General features: G+C 38.3%; 1 protein-coding gene across 10 annotated transcripts in view; it reads left to right on the top strand.

Moving 5' to 3' along the window:
- The window catches only part of PEX5L (peroxisomal biogenesis factor 5 like), a 243,407-nt gene that overhangs the window by 50,311 nt on the left and 179,057 nt on the right, over positions 1 to 14,039 (top strand). For 3 of the 10 annotated variants that reach the window (XM_078350211.1, XM_078350208.1, XM_078350207.1), the window contains exons 1-2: positions 8,582 to 9,640; positions 11,115 to 11,186. The exons of 1 other annotated variant lie outside the window; for it this stretch is intronic. In XM_078350211.1, coding sequence (XP_078206337.1) covers positions 9,548 to 9,640; positions 11,115 to 11,186 — 165 coding nt within the window. In that variant the 5' untranslated portion in view covers positions 8,582 to 9,547. Of the gene's footprint in view, positions 1 to 8,581; positions 9,641 to 11,114; positions 11,187 to 14,039 lie in introns of those variants that run through there. 6 more of the 10 variants (XM_078350214.1, XM_078350212.1, XM_078350210.1 and 3 more) reach the window with 3 other exon arrangements.

Genomic DNA, 14,039 nt, shown 5'->3' with positions numbered 1-14,039 from the left:
TTACAATTGCAGATGAAAGAAGATGGTCAGTAGTCATCTGTACTCACTGGGATGCTGTGACCTTGCAGAAATGTCTATTCCATAACTCTGAGGTCTGCTTACGTGTAGTTGAATACACTTCTTCAACATTTTGCATGTAACACCTTATGACTTTTAAATATTAAGGACTAAAGTGTCTTACTAAGAAGCAGAAATCAAACTTTGAGTAAAAGGATAACATTGAGTAAGAGGATTACAAACTTTGAGTAAGAGGATAAACATTATGATCAAGTGTCCCTTACTCTACCTTACCTTGCCAATCCTTCCCGATTATAAGGTTTTATTCTCTGATACATTAAAAACAAGCGAAATGCAAGGGAATCACTGGTTTTTTAAACACACTTCAAATATGCCATCTCCATTCTCTTAAAAACACATTAGGTGTGATATCCCCAAATATGTTTAAGTAAATGCATTTCTTTTCATTATTTTAGACCCCCTGCACACTTAGTTCTTAGATTTGCATAAACAGTTCCTGTTGTTGCTGTCCAAAAAAAAAAAAACCAACAAATCCTGTCAGAGGCTGTACAGCACTGAACAATTTCACATTGTATCCTTTTAAACAGACTCCCTTTGTTTTCTGTTTTTTTCAAATGGCAAGAAAGGTCAAGAAAAGTTTAGATATTGCTGACGGAATGAAAAAAATATGTGTACTTCACTCAGCACAAAATTTTTTCCTGTTAGCCAAAGTTGTGTTTTCTCTCTCTTTCTCTCATTATTTTGTTTCATTGAATTTTCCCTAAAATAATTTTTCATATTACTAAGTTGAGGGCCTAGGATATGTCTGTTGTAGGCCCTACACCGCTAATTTAATTCTTTTTTTTTGGACGGAGTTTCGCTCTTGTTACCCAGGCTGGAGTGCAATGGCATGATCTTGGCTCACCGCAACCTCCACCTCCTGGGTTCAGGCAATTCTCCTGCCTCAGCATCCTGAGTAGCTGGGACTACAGGTGCCCACCACCATGCCCAGCTAATTTTTTGTATTTTTAGTAGAGATGGGGTTTCACCATGTTGACCAGGATGGTCTCGATCTCTTGACCTTGTGATCCACCCACCTCGGCCTCCCAAAGTGCTGGGTAATTTAATTCTTGACTACAGAAAAATGTAGGTGCTTTTATCACCTAGAGAATTTGGTATTGGAAAAGTAATCTCATGATACACAAAGTGATGAATGAAGCATGTCATTATAAAATTAATATGTGGGCCGGGTACAGTGGCTCATGCCTGTAATTCCAGCACTTTGGGAGGCCGAGGCAGGCAGATCATGAGGTCAAAAGATCGAGACCATCCTGGCCAACATGGTGAAACCCCGTCCCTACTAAAAAATACAAAAATTAGCTGGGCATGGTGGCACATGCCTGTAGGCCTAGCTATTTGGGAAGCTGAGGCAGGAAAATTACTCAAACCTGGGAGGCAGAGTAGCAGTGAGCCGGGATTACAGCACTGCACTCCAGCCTGGCAACAGAGCAAGACACTGTCTCATAAAAAAAAAAAAAAAAATTGGTATGTGGTCAGCTATCTCTGTGAACTGCTGTCTAAACAGGCTCCAGGCTGTCGTGCACTGACCACTTCAGCGGTTTTCAACCTCTCTCCTTGACTCCAGCCTTCCTTCCTCCAATCCATTCCTCCCCTTTAGCCCAAGTGGACTTCTTACAGCACATACCTGATCACGTCACTCTCTTGCTTAAACCCCACGATGGCTCTACATTGCTCTTAACATAAAGAACAAATGCCTTAATATGATTTTCAAGACTTGGCCTTCCTTTCCAGCCTATCTGGCATCACCCCCGACAACCCAGGGCAACTCTGTTCCAGCCACCCCATCCTCCTCATCAGCAGTAATATTTTGTATACCAAGCAAGGCATTAGTTGGCATTTGTGGTAAAGCGGTGACTGTGCTTTGGATTCGGCTGTGCGTCCTCTAGACTCTGCTGTTCAGTTTCTTAGCTGGTTGTCACATGTCCAGTGGATGAACCAGCTGTCTGTGGCCCCAGATCGTTCTTGTTCCAACATATCCTGGAGCTTAGAAGAGTCTAGAATCCTTTATTTACGAAGAAGATGGATAGCAGCCTCAGGCATGCCCACCCTCTAGCAGTTGTCACGTCTTTTCTGTAATGTTTTTGTAGTGAATATATAAGCCACTGGAGAAAAAGGATGAGCAAAAGAAGCTGTAAGGAGACTGATAGAGAAATGACAAGAACTGTGATGTTAACTTGGGATGCCTGCAGTTACCAAGGCCATGGAGGGGAAGCTAGGGGTGAGAGTAATAACTTAAACCTCCAGAAGGTGTTTTGACTCTCAGGCACGGGAAAGACGTATTCTAAGCTGTCATGACTGTGTGTAGATCCTTATAAAATCTAAAAAATAATAATAGTAACCCTCAAAAGCTATTTGAGCCATAATGGAAATGCCAACTGTAAGTCATTCGTCACATACATGTAGCTTAGAAATAAATAACTTTCTGAATGAATTTTATGGCTGAAGCATAACCTTTGGGTTCAATCTTGTCAGAAACAAAATTTCACAGACAAATTTTTCTCAAGCATGTGTCAGAGTGTCCAAAAAATATGCTGGTTTAGAGAAGGTCTGAGCATGGAGGGGAATATAGTTAGGACACGGGACACCTATAGAAGCCGCTGGTGTTTTCTTTCTTTTTCTATTACAGTAAACAGATCACATTTTATGTTGCAAGGTCATAAAATCATGACGTCCAGATCAGTTGTTAAAAGGAAGTCAGTGGCAGGTGTGGGATGCCAGGTGTGTTGGCTGCCACTGAGGAGGAAGAGGAGTCACTGGAAAAGTGGATGATAAGCACACCTGTGGTTTGAGATTGCTGTAACTAGGTTTCACCCCCATCCACCATGGCCAATGCATACAAAGATAAAAAACTGTGTCAACAGGAATCAGAACCAGAATACCAAGCAGGAAGTTCTCATTTAAAATAGAGTATTTGTTATTTTTCTCAGACTGCAGAGATACAGAAGACACAATTTACCCTTTTCCTGTTGGGGGTGGGGGGATTATTTTGAAACCCAAGATTTCAAAAAATAAAAATGTTCCAACATAAATATCCATTAAGATTACAGAATCTCACATCATTGTACCATTACATTTTCTTAAATATACAAATTCAACATTAGGTATGTACCTTTTTATATATCTGGTTGGGGGATAGAAGTGTTCCCTTGCCACTGGGATGCAAGATAATAAGTCGATTCTCTTAGATTCTGGACCATCTTCCACCAACAGTCATTCCAGTCCTGTCATGTAGGGGATGACAGAGTTAAAACCACCAAAAACGAGTGCGTGCTAGTTTCATCTTGTTTTGGAAATAGCGCCCAGACTGCATAACGACAAGAGATTATCAGATTAAAATATATAATTTTTCAATCACCATTATCTTCGGCCCACAGAAAACCATTTTTACATATGAATCATTGCATCCTATGATGACATTTATAGCTTTTAGAGACAAGTCTGTAGGGAATAAGACAAGAACATGCCACTGAAAGAAAAACTGGACTCAATTTTCTGTTTAAAACAACATTATCTTTGTTTGTTTCATTTGAATTTGGTTTCAAGGGTGAAGGAGGATTAAAAAGAATTTACTTATTGTCCTCCAAGTAATGTGGAACATTGCTGAATCTGACACAATTGAAATTTCAAGCTTAATTTTTGTTTTCTGCCTACTTGATCTCAATATGCCAGCCAAGTTCTGTCCCTTAAAGCAAATGTAACCCCTCTGAGAAGTCACTGGCCACACTCGTTGGAGGTACCAGAGGTGAATATGTACTATATAGCCCAGTGTAGAGTGAGGTTGTTGCTGTTTTTCATAGACGCAGGAAACATCAATGACCAAAGAACATAAAATTGAGGACACGGTGATTAATATCAATTTGAACTGCCTATCATTCCGTGGATTTGTCCCAGAAAGTTGAGTTGTTTGATCACTAGCTTTTGACTGAGAACTATAAAAATCCCAACGCTTTGATCAAAACTCCTCCTTCCTGAGCCTAGTGATAGGACCTATCTCTAGAACTTAATGCTGGGAATATAGTTCAATGATTTGCTTTCCAAATAAAAGCAAAAATTTTCAGTAAAACGACTCTTAAACTTTAGTGTTCTTATTTTGGAAGCTTTTTGAAACAACAGTCTTGCTTTTCTGAGTTTTTAAAAGTAAATTAGATAAAATAAAGCTTGAAGGAAAGAATGAGTAGAAATGTGATAGTGGCTATACTTTAAATGTATCAAGTGGATGAATAAATTTGGGGGGAAAGCAAGTATAATAAAAGTAGTAGAGTCTAGGCAGTTGAATATACAGGGTGTCTCTGTAAAAATTATTTAACTTTGCAGTGTGTCTTAAGCTGAAAGTTTCAAAATACTAGAAAAGATATATTAAAAGGTACATACCTAAAGTTGAATTTATATATTTAAGAAAATGTCAATGTACAATGATGTGAGATTGTGTAATCTTACTGGATATTTAGGTTGGAACATTCTTATTTTTTGAAATCTTGGAAAATAGAAAATATTTTCAAGATGCCTTATAAACTCTTCAGACGATTAATGTACAGACTAAAAGCCACCCTAAAGGTAGAAAAACCAGCATTAAAGGAGAACTGCCAGCCCGTAGTATTGTGATTCCCTGCCATCTTACTATCCAGCTAGTTAGTAACTGGAATATCTATTTTCCAATTCGATTGAACCTTAAAATTCAAACAAATTACCAAATATCTGGGCTTATGCATATGACAAAATACAGTTTAAAATGCTACAACATATTTGTTGTCCTTACATTTCTTTTCTCACCCAACAATATAAATTGAGAACTGAGTCTGATTGCCATAAGTTTTGTTTGCTTATGTTTGACCCAAAACTTAAAAAATGTACTCTGTGGCCGCTTGCTTTACCATAATATGATCACAGCTGGAGAGGGGGAAAAAGGCCATGACTGTCTTTTAAAAAGATGAGACAAAAATTGTTATTAAAGAAATGCCAGGCTTAACCAGCCCCTCTGTAAATGATTCTTTGTAAAAATAATATTTTCCCTTCAGAAAGGTTCCCCCATACCAACGAAAAATTTTAAATCTGAAAATTATCCTTTTAATTGATAAGGCAGTTACTGTCTATTCAAAAGGTCTATCTGAGCTTACATCCTTCAAAGGCGAACACTCCCAAGCTCTTCTTCCAGGCTTTCTGGGGAAAAATTTATGCTTCTTCCCCATTTCCTGTTTTCTCTGTTCATTGTCTCTTTGGCTCCCACAGCAATGAGTGTGTGGCTGCGTGGACACTGTGGACATTTTAAAAGGGAAGGGACATGAACCAAAATATTGCCAAAGAACTGAGAAGCCTAATATTAAAAGAGAGAGTCAAGAGGAGAGGGCCATATCAAATGCAGTAAAGCCCTCAGTGCACCATTTACCACACTTACCGCAAGGGGCACAAGCAAAAACTGCAACATAAATCTCTACATCTAAAAACCAAACCAAACAAAAAACCTTCATTCCCAGGAACATCATATAGGAAGGGTAAAGTCCTACTCCCATCTTTTTTACTGAAAAGCAGCCTTTAAGTGAGTCTTTTCTGTGGCAATTTTATGGAGCTCTCAAGAAATCACATTTTGTTTACTTTAATTACAAAAAAAATTCATTCTTATTTCAAAAAGTATCAAGAGAAAAGCATAAGTCATGTACAGTGTCATATCCAAGAGAAAAAGACTTTCTGTATTTTGTATATACCCTTCAATATATATTTTTTTAATAATTATACAGCACACAGCTATATTAATAAATTTTAAAAGAGAACCAGTTTCTCTCCAAAGGATCTTTGCTGTTACTTTCTTGCTTCATGAATTATCCCCATTCATTCTCTGGTATCTATGTTTTCACTTTTTTTTTTTTTTTTTACGAGTTCCTTCCTGGAGTATAAACACGATCAATACCTTTACATGAGGGAAGGAGGAAACAGTTATACATTTCCCAGCATTCTTTCTCTATCTTTTAGCTAGCATTCTTACTCCTGCTTTCCATTTCCATTCAAGATTTCCTGGCTGGGCACTGTGGCTTACATCAGTAATCCCAGCAATTTGGGAGGCCAAGGCGAGTGTATCACCTGACATCAGGGGTTCAAGACCAACTGGGCCAACATGGCAAAAGCCTGTCTCTACTAAAAATACAAAAATTAGCCAAGCATGGTGGTGTGTGCCTGTAATCCCAGCTACTCGGGAGGCTGAGGCAGGAGAATTGCTCGAACCCAGGAGGCAGAGGTTGCAGTGAGCCGAGATCACGCCACTGCACTCCAGTCTGGGTGACAGAGCGAGACTCCATTCCTACACACACACACACACACACACACCCCAAAGAAAATAAAGATTTCCTGAAGGAAGATAAGTCTTTTCTCACCATCTTCCTACCCTTACCACCAAGGTATTCAATAATTTACTCTAATGTGGCTTCCATCTTCACTTCTCTTCCTAAAGTCATTAATGACTTCTAAAATGCCAAATACATTGAAAGATTGCAGTTCATATCCTTATTTAACCTCTCATCAGCATTTGACATGATCAGAACTGTTTCCTTTGACTATTCCACTAGTTCGCCCGCCACCTGCGCTGTAGCCACTACTCTTCCTCCACATGTTCTGAGTTCTTTCCTTCTGCCCATTACTTAAACTGTTCTCTAGGACTCTGGCCCTAGTCCTCATCTCTTCCTTCTCTGTGTTTTCTTCTTTAGTGAGCTTATCCATTTCTGCAATTCAATTATCCCTAGTGATCTAGCCACACTGCCCTTACCTCTCTTCTTAGATACAGACACCTGTATCCAGATGGTGACTGGCTCTTTCCACTGGCATGAACTTTCCAAAGACACCACTCGCTCGGCAAACATCTTTTCAGCCCATGTTCTTCTTTTTCAGCCCTTCTCCTTCTCGTTGACACTCAAAAGAGATTAGACCAAAGTCTTCAGGGAAAAGCAGATATGAGGAAATCATCTTTTAGGACAGGGAAAATCGAAGCGATTCTGCAGCTATGTGAAGGAAGACAGTAGAGAAGAGCCTGAATTTGGGGGAAATGAGAGGACAGGAACTGAATCCTGACAACCATGAAGCAGACAGGAAGAATGTATTTTCTTCTTAGAGCTATATTTTATATTGTATATGTGACATGTGCTTTAATAAATTCATGTCTACTGTGTGTCACAGCAGCATTGATTTTTAAAAATTTGAATTACTTACATGCAAACCTTTATATTTATTTTGACATCTGCAGTTAGGCAAAAATTGCAATTAGGGCTAATTTGTACAATTAGCTAAATCAAGTGTTCCTTTTCCCTTTTAAAATGTTCCTTATATATTCCATTCCTAATGAGTATGAAGAATCCTTTTAATTCAACTCATATGCAACTAGCATTTTTCAATTAAAACCCTTACTTTTTAAGAAATTCACATTCTGCAGCGACCAGGAGTTACTTGGTTTTTCAGGTCTCCAGCCCATCAGATTTCATTCTTGTGATACTTACTTGCAAAATGTTCCTATGGGATACATTCCATATCTGTGGCCACTATATTGTCTCTCTTTTTAATTTTTTTTTAATTTTAGAGACAGGGCCTCACTCTGTCACCCAGGCTGAAGTGCAAGAGTGCAGTCATGGCCTACTGCAGCCTCCAACTCCTGCACTCAAGCGATCCTCCCACCTCAGCCTCCTGAGTAGCCAGGTCTACAGGCGCATGCCAGCACATCCAGCTCATTTTTTATAGAGACGAGGTTTTGCTATGTTGCCCAAGCTAGTCTTGGACTCGTGGCTGCAAGGGATCCTCCTGCCTCAGCTTCCCAAAGTGCTGGGATTACAGGCTTAAGCCGCCACACCTGGCCTGGCATTTTTCCATAGAGTTTCCAAGTCTACTGCAAGTTTATTTAATTAAAGTAAATAAACACACCTGTTTTACTTTTGTGGCGGCGAGAACAAAGCAGCAGGAAACAGGAAGTAGGTAAAGAAGAGATGGTGGAAGTCTGTAGAGGTAAGATTACCAGTTAGGCTGTTTCTTAAGAAAGTTACCCATCTAATGCAATAGTATCAAAAAAGTTACCAGCATTAACAAATAACTAACAAAAATACGCGTCTCGTGGGTTCGTCAGAAAGGCTTCCGAGTGGCATGGAAAGATGGCAGATACTGTGTTTGGGGTTTCAGAGATTGGACACGGCATCCTGAGCTGAAGGCTTCTTATGGGGGTGAAGCACTGTCAGCCAAGAGACACTATTTCCTTTCCTCTTTCCTCACCTTTCCTGCCTTAGGTCCTCACTGTTTTAGCTCACTGCACTGATGCCCCCTTCTCGGCTGCACCTAGGGGAGCAGTGCACAAAGTCCGCCATTAATGGGCTGGGTGGACAGGGGCCTAACCTCTGCCTCAGTGGAAGTCCTCAGCTCCAGTGTCTGGCCACTGAAGGTGGGAGGAGCACAGGAAGTGCTTGCCCTCTGGCTTCTCCTCCCACAGAAGCCCTGCCCCTCGCACTTGGACGGTGGAGAGATTAGCTTTCTTTTTCCCTCTGGTTCAGCCCTTTGACTGCTGTGAAAGACCAGGCAGAGGCTGTGGACTTGCTTTTTGTGCTTGACACAAGTGCACAGATAGAAGACAGGGATTCCCGGCTGGGAGGAGGGAGGAGAGCTGAAGATCCCTGCCTGGGCTGGCGGAGCTAAGCAGCCCAAGTGGGAAGCTGAGTGCTTGAAAGAGGATTATGCTCGCACTAGAAATAAGCAGTAAGTGAGCGAATACCATTATGGCTTAGAAAAGAATTAATCCCCCTGGGGTTATGGGGTGAACTAGAAAATATTGCTTAATTCTAGAGTGACACTGTCAGGCTCCGGCTTTGTGTACTATTGTGTGCTGTTTGGAGACCAGAGGTTTAAGTACAAAACCAGAGCTCTAAATGCCTCCTCCCACTCTTGGAAAATACCAACTTCTATTTAGATAGTTGGGGGACATCATTTCCTTCCCTGAACTAGCCTCTCCCCAGGAAAATTTACTCCTAAATTAGATAAGGAGTTGAGATTGGAGAGGCGGAATTTGGTATTTGCAGAAATTGCAGTTTTGAATGATGTTCTCTGAGCGCTGACATTCTGTCTACTGGCAGTGGTTGTCAAGAAAGCTTAGGGTAGGGCATTAAAAAGAAGAAATTGAGAGCTTTTATGAGGCTGAAGAGTCCATATGCATAGAAGTAAATATAAAAACTATATAACTTAACATAGATGGATTTTTTAAAACATTAAACGGGAACCACAGTGGAGGAGCATCGAAGTGCATGGATAAAAATTAGTTAGAAAAAGAAATTTTCATTTCAGTGACTTTTTTATGTGAGCCAAAAATTTCACAATGTTTACAAAGTCAAGACAATGATTCAGGAATACTTCAATTATTGTTGTACATTATTAATGCTGTTGCTGGGCAAGATCTGTGGTTCTCTGGTCAGCAAGTTCTGGCAAGGAAGCCACTGCCACTGGCACAAAGAATTCTGGGATGTCTGACAGTGAAATGGATAGAAGGACCCACATTCCCTCTCTACTTAATGTCCTTTTGTCCAGAAACCGGGTCATGCAAATGAGCTACTTGGTACGTATACAGATCAATATTTGGAAAGGCATTTCTAAGTGTTTTGCATTAGAGGGTCTCTAGACAATATCTTATGGCAACCAGTGAACAAAAAGAATACAAAAGCAAAGTGATAGGAAGGAAGTCAGCTTGACTGAAACCAACCTTGTTCTTTTTGTTTTCCATCAGTCTTGAAATGGAACCTCAAATGAGGACAAGAATAATAATAGGGAGAAATGCTGTGGCCATCTGTTCTGTTCTGAGTGGCTAAGTTCATTAATATATGAATGAGAATTGGATTTTATTTATGCATCCTAATACTTGGAAAATTCAGAAATATCTTTATTACAGTAAAAAAAAAACCACAAAAATTGGAGATATGTTTTTGCAGAAAAAAATGTATAAATCTGGTTTTTGAATGTTATGGGGAGAGAATTGTGCTTACAGTGTGAAGATTTCTATCATGTTCACTGAAGGGTGTATCTCTTCCCCCAATGAGACGAGGATCCTAATATGACACAGTGGGTGAAAACAGAAGTATTTTTAATTCCCTTAATTCAAGTTGATGTAGTTAATAACTAAAGAATCTTTAAATAAGTAACCTTGAACTACAGCTAACTGTGTAGTGATTTTTATTTTTCATTTGTTACTGGTATGAAGACTCAACATGACATTTCTAGTATTCTCATCAACCATTGCACTGGAAGAAAAAAGATGCAGACATATTATCTCTCTCCTGTAACACAAGTGTAAAGTGATTATTGTTATCTATGTCCTTTTGTGATTTTAGAATTTATAGATTTCGCTATGGAGGAAATAGATGGACAGTGGTCATTGGGACAAAATTAATTCTGACAAAATGCCAAAAAAAGTACATCTTAATGAACTCTTAAAATAGTTTGTCCTCCAGCCTTTCAAACATCTAATTCTAAAAATCCTTTTATTTATCTTTATAAAATTATTTCTGAGTTGGTTTTCATAAGCCAGTATTCACCTGACTTAGAAGCAAATGTTGAAAATCTGAAGTTTCATTACCTGAGTTGCATAATACTTCTATTGTTCTTAAAAATATGCAAGACATTAAAATGAAACATTGAACAGTTGGAAGTATTGTGTATAAAACTAAATGAATTTTCAATCTTTAAGAAAAATGTGCTAGGACTCTTCAAAGAATTGCTTATTTATCTCAAAGTGTTAAAGAATCTTTTCTGATACTACAAGACTAAAAATAGAAGCATAAGAATATGGAGTAAAAGATTAAAGGTATAAGTTGGATAGTGGGGGCTAAGCTGATATTGTTAATGAATAATTATAAGACAGCAGTTTAATAATAAATACATTTGCTGTTGTAAATGAGAGATTGGTACAAAGAATGATGCATTATGACTAGTGAACAAGGCTAAGTAAAGACTTTTATCTTAAAAAATATTAAGTAGGAATTAAGATTATTAATGGATAGAAACTAAATGATCATTTAAAATTATTCTTTCACAAGAAAAGTAAAGAACAAGGATATGGAAAACTAAGCAGTGATGAAGACCTCGAAATAATTGTTGATCAGAAGCAGGTAAGTGAACACTTACATACATTTTCTATTGTTATACTGTATATTTTGATGACTAAAGCCTTTTGAGTGTTCAGCCTTTCTCTGGCAGCTGTATTAGTCTGTCTAACTAAAGCCTGCACAACAAGATTTTGAGAGCAGCTAAGCCTCTCCATATGATGCCTCTGATCCACTGACTTCTGAATGATGCCAACATGCAGGTCCTATATGTAAGAAGGATGGAAATAAAGCTAGAACAAGAGAACTTTTAGAAAACTAAAGGCATCACCTGATGAGTCAAAACAACAATAATAATTTTTTTGGGAAAAAAGACAAACAAGAACAATAAAATATATTATCTTGAAAATGAGAAACACTGCCATTATTCTGTCTTGTAAACAATGAATATAATTTAGAGGGAGAGAGATAAAACTGAGAACTTTAAGACATATATATTGCCCATTTTAATTTTCCAGATTGTCTGCAATATATGTAGAGATGGTTCTGAACACAAAGAGAAGAGGCTATTTAATCATCTGTAGTACCACCTGTAATCTGAGAAACCTCTAGCTTGGATGTTCTATGGGCCCATAAGGTGAAATGAAAACTGCTCAATAGACCATGAACAATGACATACCAGGTAGTGGAAGGTTTCCAGGCCTTGCCACTGAATTAGCACTAGCCCTTAACATCTCTGTTAATTATCCAGGAGACAAGCTAAGTGCACATCTATTAAATGCGTATGTGGCACAGTGTCTGAGAATGTTGCAAAAGGTGCAGAGAGAAATCATTCAAAGGGATCTGAGTAGATTAAGAGATTAGAAAGAAAGCAGTCAGTAATTTACAGAAAGGCACCTGAATTTGCTCAATTTCCTCATCATAGCAATTGCATTCAGAGAGCTGTTGTACGTATTTCCGAAAAAAAGGAAAAATGACCATCAGAAGGTAGCAACCAGGCATAACTGACTTAGAGACTTACTTGTTAGGCTTGAAATAATTGAGGGAACTGAGGTGGTCTTCTGGAAAAACTTGCCAAAACATCTGTCCCCCAAGGCATAGCATGTACTGATTTTACAGTATTCACTCAAACTGCTTCCGAGTTTTTCTTGTCTTATTGTTGCTCTCCTGCTCCTGTGTAAAACGGGGTAGGGAACGTGTGGATTTGGCCTTGTATTTCTGCTTAGTGCCAGGTTGTCAGTTTAGTTAATAAGGTGAGTGGAGCCTTAGCCCATGTGCTCTACTGGGCTATTAACTATCACTTTATGCCAGATTAATTACTTGGGGCATGCAATCTATGTCTCACACTGATCCCACCCATGGACTGGGATTCTAATCAAAGGACTGACCCACCTGGCAAATAAACTAGTACAATACATCTGGGTATATTATGAGAATACAGATATGTGTACATTTCTGTAATAAAATGAAAAATTAGTTAATTTCTTCCTTAATCATATAGAAGTTAAATTCTTTTTTTTTTTAATTTTTTATTGGATTTTAGGTTTTGGGGTACATGAGCAGAGCATGCAAGACAGTTCTTATTTTTTTTCTTCTTTACTATCTTCCTACCACAAAGCTTTTCTTTTCTTTCCTCAGTTCTTGCCTGAATCTTTGCGTTTTAACTGAGTTTTGGTGTCAAGAAAACTACAAAGATATATTTTGAAATCCTTGTGGTAAAAAGCCAAAGGAAGCCAGTGTTCTTTTCTTCTCATGATGCCTTTGACAAAATTTATATTGTTGTGGCTAAATGCATTGTACTAACTGTTACAGAATTTTAAAGAAAAAAAAACGAGAAAAAAGAAGAGAACAAAACCTTCCCACTTCTTCAGAAAATAGCACTGTTATTACCTGGATCAAATGAGGGTGGATTCAATTTTCTCAGAGTCACTGTTTGCCTCTGTAGTTAGCATGTTTCTTCCAGTGCCATTGCACAAGTTGGTACCATTTGGCAGTGACTCAGCTTTGCTGAGTTATTCATGTCAAAACATACTTTAAAAGATGAGTAATTATGAATATGAGCTGGCTTTGGTGTTTGCTGTTGGCAGTAAAAGTAGTCCTTTTTTTGAGAGATTTGGTGTTGATGTTATGAGCAAATCCTAGGTTGAAACAATGACAGTGTTGCTATGGCAAAGTAAAATATTTGGGGAAACACTGTCATACGTCTTTGTAAAACCATAAGAAATTATCCCAAAGTTTAAGGGGTCAACAAATTAAGCATATGTGTATGCATGTGTACATTTGTTTTCCAAAACTGAATATTGCTTAATCTCATAGATATGAGTTATACATATATGGAGTGCTGCGATGGGCAGAAGTCTCCTAATTTTTTTAAATCTGTCCTTCTGAAGCTGTCGCTCTATAAATGCTGTGTAAGCTATAAGCCATTTTGTCAGTCATGTGATTTGCAAATCTTGTACTTCCATGGAAAGCCCACAGTCTTGCTTATAGAAGCAAATTAATAACAGAAGCAGTGCCGTGTATGTGGATTTTGTTCTCCCTGGCCGCCTTCACTCAAGGAGGTAAAAGATTATTTCTGTGTTATTTCAACATGGAAAAGAAATGTGTAAGGTTGTATTCTTTAAAGACAATGTTGTGTTTCTCTCTTTGTGAAGTTGTATTGACAACATTTATTTGAGATACGTATAAAAGCATTTCCGCGAACACTTATATAAGTGTTGGTGTCCTATGGTAGTAGCTGCCATATGATACACACACACATACACAGAATCATTTAAATAGTATTACACTGGGGTCAGAATCCATAGTTTCCACCAGAAATCCCCAAGGTTTCAAACTTTAAGCATAGAAAGTAATCAAAGGGAATGTATTGGATTAAAATCTTAATACCTCCAAAAGCCAAACATTTGACATAAAAAT

This window comes from Callithrix jacchus, chromosome 15, assembly GCF_049354715.1.
Source record: "Callithrix jacchus isolate 240 chromosome 15, calJac240_pri, whole genome shotgun sequence".
NCBI lineage: Eukaryota > Metazoa > Chordata > Mammalia > Primates > Cebidae > Callithrix > Callithrix jacchus.
This window is presented reverse-complemented; position numbering and strand designations above follow the sequence as displayed.